At 34.7% G+C, this 11747-nt stretch overlaps 1 protein-coding gene across 2 annotated transcripts; it reads left to right on the top strand.

Annotated features, from left to right (window-relative positions):
* The first annotated feature begins 1070 nt into the window (after positions 1-1070).
* LOC128987461 (E3 ubiquitin-protein ligase Siah1-like) lies at positions 1071-11421 on the top strand. 2 transcript variants are annotated; one of them, XM_054408316.1, is made up of 6 exons: positions 1071-1241; positions 3508-3658; positions 5563-5744; positions 6830-6991; positions 7905-8146; positions 10664-11421. In XM_054408316.1, the coding sequence occupies exons 2-6, from the start codon at positions 3550-3552 to the stop codon at positions 10839-10841; spliced, it is 873 nt and encodes a 290-aa protein (XP_054264291.1). In that variant the 5' UTR covers positions 1071-1241; positions 3508-3549; the 3' UTR covers positions 10842-11421. The 2 variants fall into 2 exon arrangements, with proteins under 2 accessions (XP_054264291.1, XP_054264290.1); XM_054408315.1 differs by having other exon boundaries at positions 1072-1236.
* The last annotated feature ends 326 nt before the right edge of the window (positions 11422-11747 follow it).

Genomic DNA, 11747 nt, shown 5'->3' with positions numbered 1-11747 from the left:
ACTCATCCTACACTCATCCTTCACTCATATTTGGGTTAAAATACGCACATAGTGGCGTCCCCATCTTAACTAATTGATAATAATAATAATAATTGTCACCCAGATTGCAAACACCATTTAGAAAAAATTGTATAAACAATAACAATCAAATCAAAACAAATATATACTTATATGATAATGGTAATACAATCTGCTAATTTTTTGTTTGCAATCTGGGTGACGTCATAGCATATGGCGGGAATAGCACACCTATGTATTTTCCATTTTCCTTCCACCATAGGTACTCCCTTAGTAGATTTCTCATTCTTATGGAACAGCTGAAGCTAATAATTTTATTATTATTATTATATAGAGGTCGCGTTTTGTTTACAGTTTGTTTTATGAATTGTGGATATTTATAGGCATGCACATGTATAATAAAAATTTTAAAGAATACAGTCTCTGACTTACTATAGGATGGACCCAATATTTACGTTGTCTTCTTTTTTTCTTAGACCTAATTAGAAGAGCACAAACAAAGGGTAATTCTACAAAGTCCATTTTTTTTTGGATAGCTACGCATTCGAAAACATCCATAATCAACTAAAAAATCACCACGTGTGCGCCAAGACATAAATTAAGGGCAATTTATTTTTGGCCGATTTTTTTATCGGCCTCTCAAAAAATCTAATGTGTGCGCCAGGCCGACCAGTGTTATTAGTAGTATCATTGACTTTATATCTACAAAGATAGTGTAGATAGTGTATCTAACCATAGTGTAGATATAAATTCAATGGTAGTATCATAGATAAAACGTAGTTCCTAGGACCTAGGGGACTATGTTTTATCTATGGTAGTATCATAGACTAACCTTGTATATTTTATCTATGGTAGTATTTCCTTTTTCTAGTTTTTTTTTTTTCTGAGCCCTTAAGGCGGCTTGGATAATTACTCCACGTAGCCTTTTTATCTATGCTATTAGATTTCTATTTTCTAGTTCAAAGAACAGTTTCAGTCCCACTCCCAGTCCGAGTAGTAGCACGTAGTAGTCTAGGAGTCTAGTCTCGTTCTTTTCTTGTACGGACTCTCGTCCAATCCAGTCCAGTTGCTGTTGTTGTTTGATGTTTAACATAACCTAGGTTTGGTCTTCATATAATTAAATTAAAAATTGTAACCATAATATTACAGTTTGTCGCGTGTCAACATCCTAAATTATATTATTTAGTTTGAATCCGTACCTACCTTGCAAAAATACAAGTAAAGTAAGGATACTTTACAATTCCACATAGTATCTAATTACAAAAGTAAAGCTTATTAGAAATCCCCAAAAGCCTGTGGGATTTGATTTTGTGTTGTGCTTGTTAGGCCTAGCCAAGAAAATGTTTACAATAGCCTAGTAGTAGTAAGCAAAAAAAAATCTATTACATTTGTATGCTGCATTTGGTATTTAAAGAGCCCAAGTTTACTTGCTAATAAGTACAATTAATAAATATATCATTAGGCCTGGGGTAGGCCCTACCTAAGTTAAAAATGATTAACATAACTTGGGCCTAATCTATACTAATTCTGTTCACCATCTTGATTTATAAGTTTAGTAAGGTATTAATAATTGAATAGGTATTAAAGGCTATCTTTGAGTATCAATTTGTTTGAGTTTGATTTGATTGACATGTGCAAGTTTTAATTAGGCTTACAGGCTTAGGTTCTAGTAATTAACTTATGTTGGTTATTAGCATAGTTATATGAGGTAGGCCTAACTAGGTAGTTTTTACTTACATTTTACGCTAAATCTGTAAATTTTGTTCTTTGCTAGTACCGTATTCCTATAGGCTAAGTTAACTTAGGCCTTTGTCCAAAGGATTAAAAAACCTGTTTAAGCCTAAGCTAGTAAGTTTAGCTATAACCACAGAAAACATACTACTATAACCCAGAATGCCAACCGCATGGTAAAAAGCATTAAGTGTTTTGAGAGAGCTTTGCCTGTCAATTCGTAGGCAGCGCCACCAGCGTTGCCATGCTAGCTCTCTCAAAACACTTAATGCTTTTTACCATGCGGTTGGCATTCTGGGTTATAGTAGTATGTTTTCTGTGCTATAACTTACATGTGGCTAATAACTTTAACACAGAGGATACGCGTCCGGTAACCAGACGTGGATTAGGCGTCCGTTAGTGACGTCACTGGGTTGTGGGGTCCCGAAATGCCATTACCACAACGATACGATGTTCGGCCAGCGTTGTTCGTCGTGTAGTGGATAGAGTGCTCGGCTGATATCCAAGAGGTCCCTGGTTCGAAACCCATCGGTTTCTTTAACTTTTTGTCACAGATTTTGCTTTGAATGTAATTTCTTCTTAACTGTACATCTTTTGTTAGAATTTTTGGCATTTATAATTTTATGTTATGAATAGAATTTAACCTTCATTTGATTTTTTTCATTATCAGCAAGTTTGGTTGGTTAGGTTAGGTTATGACAGTAACTGCCGGACGCCTAATCCACGTCCTGTTACCGGATGCTTATCCTCTGCGTAACTTTAAACCATCTCTAGACTAGGCCAGTGCTAGAATAAACGGTAGGCCTATATATTTGGGAGTGTTGGCATTGTTCAAAGTTTTGGGTACCTACTACAGTTCCGCAGAGAACCTGCGATAACTTATATTATTGGATAAATAACAATATATATATATAGCCTATATATATATGATACAGTAACTTACCATATCTATATGAATAAGTTAACTTATCAACTGAATTCCTTGTTATTTATATATTTATACATTTATTTACCCAAGACTGAATACGAGATGTATTTACCAACAATTTGACCTGTCTATGCATTTCATATGTATAAATGATGAATAAATGTCTTATGTCTTATATTTTTTGATGAATAACAATACATATGATACCTAACTTGACTTAGGCCTATATGATTAAGAATAAGTTAACGATCCGATTATATTAATATTGCATCGAGATTAACTTATTTTAAGCCATAAGATTTAAATAAAACAATAACAAAATCGTTAAAGAAGCTTTTTGTATTTATTTTATACTAGTTATCATATTGACAGTGCCTTATAGATAACTGCGTCAATTTTCTCAGGAGCAACGGTTGATCTCCTTAAAAGCAAAATCATAGACTTAAGTTCCTTTATCGTAGTTTGTGGTTTTAACTAGTTTTGTTTTTGTTTTTTTTTTCATTAAATAATTTAATTAGTTTTTGGTTATAATTTAGGCCTATATTATTGTTTTTATTGAGAAAGATGTCAATACAATTTTAAACAATTCATATCTCAATTTTTTAATGTTTAAGTTAGGCCTACATAGCTAGTGAAATAAAAACATAGGAAGGTTAAGTTATATTGAATTGCATAATTATTGATATATATATATAACGTTATTCATCTGATAATATATTGCAGGTTCTCTGCGGAACTGTCCCCAAAATTTTTCCTATTAGATCACCCGGTAGGCTATGCTCAAAATATATACAGTAGGTAGCCTAATATGTATGTTGCATCTTTTTCAGATATAATACAGATTAAACAACTTGCCGTTACTCACCAGGAAAATGTGTGATAAATTAACAAACACTTCATATTCAAAACAACGGCGGAGTACAACTAACACATCCACTAGTGGCCTTAACACGATTGCGCCAACGACTTCGTCTGTTTCTGGTAAAATTTTAAGTTTTTCTTTCTTGCGGCCTACATAACCAACTTAAGATAGGCAAAGTTAAGTTAGATATTAATTTGGTAGGCAGGTCTTGTTAACGTTACTTCCATAGTAGGCCTACTCCGCAGGGATTAGGGTAAGTTATTTTAGGTTTGCTTACTAAGTATTTTAAGCAAGTATTTTAGCTCTGGAATGGTGAGGCAGAAATATACTAGAACCGAGCAAGGAAGAGCCTGAAAAGCTATTGTTTACAAGAGCAGTTGTATCGTACATGCTCTTCCTACAGCAAGAGCGCTGAAGTACAAGACAGTGAGAGGAGAGCGAAAGGGGACAACCAATAGAATTTGCACTGAACACAAGCGACTGGTGTTGGAGACGATTGTAGCATTGAATGTTTCCTCTGTGATTTGATTTGTATCTTACTTCTCTATGGCCTACCTAAAAACCATCTTAATGCCGTACCAAAATCTTTTTTAGTTTTACCAAATTTTTTTATTGGACTGGTAATACTACATCAACCCCTGACTTTCTTTCCTTCCATAAAGTATTTTAAGGTTATTGGGGTTTTATTCAAGTAAACAAAAAAAATCTGCAGCAGTTAAAAACCCTAACTAGCCAACTTAAGTTTAACCCCTTCTGAACTGAAATAAATACCATGTCAAAGGCACTTAAATGAAGATATTACAAAAAGATGCAAAAGAATTTTTACTATACTAGAGAGGTACCAGACTGTGATTTTCAATCAAGTTAAACTTGAGGTAATATCGTGATCATCTCATGCGGTCGTGGGGACATCATCGTTGTCTTCTGCGATCATTGTAAAATTCCGGCTATTTTCCTCAAAAAAGGAAACATCATCACTGTCATCCGTGGTCGCAGCAAAAGAGTATTGCACAGCAGTAAGAGGAGCAACACCATTTAGTCTCTTGCTGTTTTGGAAACTCTGTCAACCTCTTCTGTGATCAAGGCAAAATTTTCATTATCTCCGGGGGTTGTGTAGGGTTGTTGTCATCTTCTCTGATTGTGAAACACTTCTTAAAATCGTCTCTGCTGTTGTGTAGGGCATCCTTATGGTGTCTCGCAATGGCGGCAAAATCATGAACCTCTCTACTTGCATTATTGTCTTCACAATCGTGTAGCCATCATTATCGTCTTCACAATCGTGTAGCCATCATCTTCTTCACAATCGTGTAGCCATCATTATCGTCTTCACAATCATGTAGCCATCACTATCATCTACCGTGATCGCAGCAAACATTTTAGGATTTCTCATGGTTTTATCTCCCATGTAGACTTTGTCATCTCCCGCAGCTGTGTAGACTCAAGCATTGTCCCCCCTGGCCATGGAAATGTCATCGCCGTCTTGCACAATCCCAACAATTGTAGTACCTATTCTTCCGATCACATCATCTTCGCAGACGTGTTTAGTATTGCTATCAGCATCAACTTTTGATGATCGATTAACAATACCCTGATAACAATGTCCTATAGGTGGCGTTAAGAACCAATATCCATAATAAGTTGTACAAACTTAATTAAAAACGGTTGTAGGTAGAGTAGTGTAATCAACTCCCATAATTAGTCTTTACGACACTCCTAGAAGTTTTCAAACCACCGTCGTAAACTATCTTCACACGATTGTTGTGTAAACTAACTGTACCATTATCTGTTTGGTAAGCTACTGTGATTTTAAATATGCTTAGTTTTTTTCAGATTTTGTATAAGTTTAGCTGAGTGTTGAGTTAGTCAAATTTGTTTATCTCTAAATCAATAAACATCATTTTTCTCCCTTGGACCCAGTCAGATCTAATTGGCCAACTTATACTATCATTTTTTTACAAAATGGATGTTATGATTAATTAAACTATAATACCTATTACCTAACTTTAATGGTTTGAAATGTCAGTTCCAGTGTCCACAGACCTAGCCTCCCTGTTTGAGTGCCCAGTTTGTTTTGACTATGTTCTGCCACCCATTCTACAATGTCAGAGCGGCCATCTTGTCTGCAGCAATTGTCGCCCCAAGCTCACTTGTTGCCCAACCTGTCGCGGACCCCTTGGCAACATTCGTAACCTTGCAATGGAGAAGGTAAGCATACGATGTAAGCAGATAAATAAGCATAAGAAAACTTGGCGGCAGCGCATAGGTAGTTGTTCTTTCTGCTTATGAGCTTGATATTATAAGAACAATATACCAAAGCTACTTAGGGTATATTACTATAATTTAATTACGTTGACAGTTTCATTAAACATGCACCTATTGATCTTTATGATAAAATCAAACTTGTCAGCAAGCAACACCTTTTTTTAAGCAATGAACCCTAAATATACACATTTGAGAATTACGTTGAACATTAAACCCCCTCATAACCGACTCCTCAAGATATCAAACCCTAGGTCCCATTAAAAACTATCCCTAAAACATAACTACTGCCTTGCCTACAAGCTCAAGAGATCAAATGCTAAGTCACAAAATCATGTAGGCCTTACTAAGATAGTTGGTATGACATGAAAGGTGCTATATTTTATCTCTTTTCAGTTTGGCTTGTTCTAAATACCCCCACCGCTGCACACCTGCAGACTAAGCAAATTTACATTTGTCTGATTTGATTTTCACTTAAATATATTTAAATCATTAGGTTTAACGAGTACCTATGTTTGCCGCTACAGGGAGGAAAATACCAAAAAGCTAAAATATCACAATTTTTAGTTGTAAAATAAGGCAAATGAGGTGTGCATCCTGACTAGCTTAGTCCTATTTTACAACAATAAATTGTAATATTTCAGCTTTTGTCATTCAATCTTTTTCAATAGCAAATTTTAAATACTTAATGAAAGTGTTCTTGGCATTTTATAATAAAAGTAACAGTTTTTTAGTAATTTAAATGATAAACATCCAAGTTATATGTTTTTTTTTTTTTTTTATATAGGTATAGGTCTCTTTACCTTAACATACATAGTGCCTACAAAGTTTCATGAAGATCGGTTGAGAAAATTTGTAAGGATAAAAAATTTATGTAAAACATACAAAATGGCGAATATCTGGCTAAAGTTTAAGCGATTTTGGAAAAAATGTTATTCATAATTTTGTCCCATAGAACCATTTCCAGTAGCCTGTTAACTTATTTTGATCCTCAACTACGGTAGAACTGCTATAGCTGAGCTGTGTTGTAGGTTGCCAACACAGTGTTTTTCCCCTGCAAGTATTCCTCCTCGGGCTGCAATGTGTCGCTGCTTCACCCACAGAAAGTAGAACACGAGGATCTGTGTGAGCATCGGCCGTACTCCTGTCCGTGTCCCGGAGCCAGCTGCAAGTGGCAAGGGACTCTTGAACAGGTGGGCTAAATGTTTGATGTGCATGGGGTTTAAAGTGAGTCGCCTGTCTCTTGAGAAAATGTAAAACTTGTGTTGACTCTCATCAGTTATAACAATTAAGATGGTGACGCCACTATGTGCGTATTTTAACCCAAATATGAGTGTAGGATTAGTGGTGTGATCTTGTAGTCTTGTTAGGGACTAAAGCCGACATGTTCCTTAGACACAGCTGTTAATTAATAGCCCATACAGCCAATGGCAACTGAGGGACCTACAGTTTATAGTGAAATCTAAACCACATATTTTCCTTGTAATTAACAAATTGGTCTAATTATCAGGATAGTACTGCGGATAGCCGTAGTACTCACTAGTGCGGACGTTAATCCACACCAGGGAATATCGTATCCACAGTACATGCCTGGATATCGACAATTTCTGTTTACTTGGTAGATCTACAGATCACTGTTCCCTTTATGGTTTATTTCAATATATTCCAATAATTTTCAAACCATCTTGTATGTAATAAGATTATGGGTTGGCTTGCCCTAGCAAAAAGAGCATTTTAACAGAAACTAACTAGTAAGGAGCTGATCTGCTGGCTAAAATCAGAAGACCTTTTCCTGAATTCATATATTTAGTCAACAATTTCTGGTTATATTCTATGGCAAAGACTTGTAGGGTGAGTTTTTTATTCATTTACCATTTTTGTTTCAATGCCAAAGACTTTTTTTTTTTTTAAGTGTCAAAACCAAATCTCAAAACCATCAAATCTTTGGAAAAGTTTCGGTTTACGCTTTTAGATTCAAAATTTCTGGTTTTGACCATCACTACTAGCTGGGTCTGGTTTTGAACCATCGACTTGACAGCTTCTGACCTTTCTCATGATAGCACCCAGCTGCCTGCTGAGCACTATACACACTCAGCTACATTGCAGGTTATGCCTCACTTGATGGTAGCACACAAATCTATCACCACGCTGCAAGGCGAGGACATTGTGTTCCTAGCTACTGACATCAACTTGCCTGGAGCTGTGGACTGGGTCATGATGCAGAGTTGCTTCGGACATCACTTCATGTTGGTGCTGGAGAAACAAGAGAAGTACGATGGACATCAGCAGTTCTTCGCCATCGTACAACTCATCGGCTCCAGGAAACAGGCTGAACACTTTGCATACAGGTGAGAAATCTTGTCTACAGTTAGATGTCATACAAAGCGACATTTTGTGCACTTTAGTAGATTGCAAAATAACTGATTGCTCAACATTTTACTTGGTTTACTCCGAGTAACAACTGAACAAAACTAAATTTTGGCTTAAGTTTATTTTAATTGCGATCAATAGGAAATGGTGCGTATGTATTTTATATTAATTTTAACATGTAAAATTTTATGTTAACATTTTTGTTTAAAAACAAATTAATTATTTATCAAGTTGATTAACTTCATTTTACTATGCAAACAGAGGAGACTATGTGACTACGTTTATCGTCCCCACAAGAATGCAGCTAAAAATCCGAGGCTCAAAAGGACCAAAAATGTGGGGTGAAATTATATTATAGAGGAAAAAGTCGAGGTTTTGGTATAAAAGAGTATAATTTATTAAGAGAAAAATGAATACGTGATGTTATGAGCGGTGATTTGAGACGAATAAATGCAACAATGATAATTGACATATGATAATGTGATGGGAATTACAGATGGACTGTTAAAAACAAAGACATATAAAATTAATACAAAAATCAAAGGCAACTTGACTGAACATACAATATACTAACTTTATATTTTAACGGTTCATTTAATTACAACTCAATAGGCCTAACTGTAGACAAAATATAATGTACAATTAGTGTGCAAAGTGTCTTTTAAAACTCATATTTAGAATAAAAAAATAAAAACTCAGTTTCTCTCACTAGGTGCACTGATAAAAATTGTTTATATGTTATTTTTGCTACAATTTTTAAAAATATTTAAAATAAAAAAATAAAAACTCAGTTTCCCTCAATAGGTGCACTGATAAAAATTGTTTATATGTCATTTTTGCTACAATTTTTTTAAGGACTTATTCACATGTGGAGATATTCTGGAGTTTGTTGCCCGCTTAATCAATAGGGATGTCATCACTTACTATAGATATTAATGAATTTTGCCACACACCAGATAATTGTAATTAACATCCTATTTTTAGTTATTTCACACCTCGGGTATTTCATTAACATAAATCATTATCAAATTAAAATAACTTGCACAGAAATGTAAGCACAATACTATTAAAGAATCCCTGCCTATTGTATCCTACCTTAGATACAATACAACAAAAGTACAATAAGCACAATGTAGCTAAACAGCTGAGGTTGCCAAAACTGTAATCAGGTGTAACATGCACTAGGGTTGATTTCATAGCAGTGAAAGCCAGTTGAGCGGAGTGATCACTTTTCATGGTTTTTGTTTTTAATAAATCAATATATTAAAACAATGTTTATAAATACCGGGTGTCCCACGAAGGGGTTTAAACGTTTGATTTTATATTACGTGCCCATTCATGCACCAAACTTTTTTAAACTTTACATAGTTTACAAAGTAGGTTCTAAAAATATTATGGAAAAATTTCAACTCCCTTACCTTAGTAGAACTAAAATGGTGGCATATTGACAAATTTACCAATGTGCTTTCTATAAGAACTACTTTCATGATTTATTATTAGTTATTTATTTATTATTATTATTTATTAGTTATTTGATTTATTTTTAGTTTTCCACTAGGCTATGTTCTAGTTTTTTTTTTTTTATTTAAAAGTCATATTGCCCTGGAAAGTAACAATAAAAATATTTTATAAAACCAAACATTCCCTTTTTAATGTTTTTAAAGTAACGTTTTTCAATATGCCGCCATTTTGTTTCTACTAAGGTTAGGGAGTTGAAATTTTTCCAGAATATTTGTATAACCTACTTTGTAAACTGTGTTAACTTTCAAAAAGTTCGGTGCATGAATGGGCACGTAATATAAAATCAAACGTTTAAACCCCTTCGTGGGACACCCTATATAACATTAATTTAACTTATCAGTTTGTCTCAGAACTATCAACATCTAAAACAAATTTCACAAGTAAAAATGTAGACATTAAATAGGCCTACATCCTTTGTATAGTTATTTTTGCCGTGATCGATCATTACAATCAACTGTCATAGAAATGCATTGCTTCAATTTTGTAATGCTATTCCCAACCAATATGATAATCTGGTCCTAATTTTTTTTTACCACACTACATTATTTTGACGAACCGCCAGCATATTCAAATGGGGTCTCATTGCGTACTGTACTGTACGTCATTACTGTACTGTAGTGAGTTTTACCGGACACCAATCAGCTGATTATACTGTATTTAGGTGGCAATGAATGGTTATAAACAAAACATAACCTCTCCTAGAGGTTATGACTAGTGATTTTTAGTCCTTTAGTTGGTAGAAATATATAAGGGTTTGTACAGATTTAGTAGTATGGCGTAAACTATCGTACGTAACTTGTCCAAAATGTGTGTACCGAACTCGTATGGTAATCCCGTACTCGACTTCGTCTCGCATGGGAAGGACCACACTCGGTAAACACTTATTTTCAGAACTAGTAACGTAATATACTATTTATGCCGGACTGTGATTTAAATTCACACAGCAATTCATCTTTTACTGTTTTGTCCTGCAGACTGGAGCTAAACGGCCACCGCCGCAGACTGACTTGGGAGGCAACTCCACGCAGCATCCACGAAGGCATCGCCTCGTCCATCAATAACTCAGACTGCCTCGTGTTCGATACTTGCATTGCTCAGCTGTTTGCTGACACCGGGAACCTTGGAATCAACGTCACAATATCCATGGTGTAACTGTTTTCATTTCTTGTTTATTTGAGATCATGATTCTCTTTCATAGCAGTTTCATGACAAGACTGACATTTTTACTGTAAAATATTCATGTGGTTTCGTTTCAAGGAGAAACAAACTGTCGACGGGTGCTGCGTGTGAAAGGTTACAGATAATGTTTTGTCATTGTTTTGCTATTATGACTTTGTCACATTTTCTTCATTCACATTCCGACGTGCAGTTCAAGACTGATCTTTTAAAATAAAATTTTAGTTTATTTGAGTAAGTTTTATTTTATAATTCAGGGTGTTGGTTAAGATGATTTCTTTTTAAGTTTGTGTGTTGTACTCATCACATTTTATGAGTTGATTAAGTGAATTATAAACACTTAGGAGTTGTGTTGTTGCAACTGAAGTACTTGGATAGAGTAAAACATCACCGTATATTTTGATAAGAAAGATGTTTAATATTTTGGTAATAGACTGTGCCATGTTGCTGTTACCTCGAGAAAAATAATTGTATTTAAATAAGTACTGTGTTAGGACTTATTTAACATGAAAGACACTGTAAATATTTTGTGAGCAATATAGTTGATAAATTTTTTCTTATGTGTGTATGATTGCTCCACCCTTGCATTTACATTTTCCTTGTTAGTTCATAAAACAGCCACGGCTACTAGGCAACATCTAAAATAACAAAGCTGTTTGTATGCAGTCGCAAAACAAGAAGGAAACCATTTTGAGAGGTAATTTATAAAGATAAACAATGTATCTATGTTGACCATCTCTCGTTTTCCAATCATATTGTTGCCTCGGTTGTTTAACCTGAGCCTCCATCTTCTAAGAACACAAACATTAAATAACACCATAATTACACTCCCACGTCTTACTGGCTTAGTCAAGGAAAAACTCAAAAAGTTAATAAAAACTT

This window comes from Macrosteles quadrilineatus, unplaced genomic scaffold (assembly GCF_028750875.1).
Source record: "Macrosteles quadrilineatus isolate MER2022 unplaced genomic scaffold, UCM_ALF_1.0 Scaffold_2__2_contigs__length_208266976, whole genome shotgun sequence".
Lineage (NCBI taxonomy): Eukaryota > Metazoa > Arthropoda > Insecta > Hemiptera > Cicadellidae > Macrosteles > Macrosteles quadrilineatus.
The sequence above is the reverse complement of the archived record's forward strand: the minus strand, read 5'-3'. Positions and strand labels throughout refer to the sequence as shown.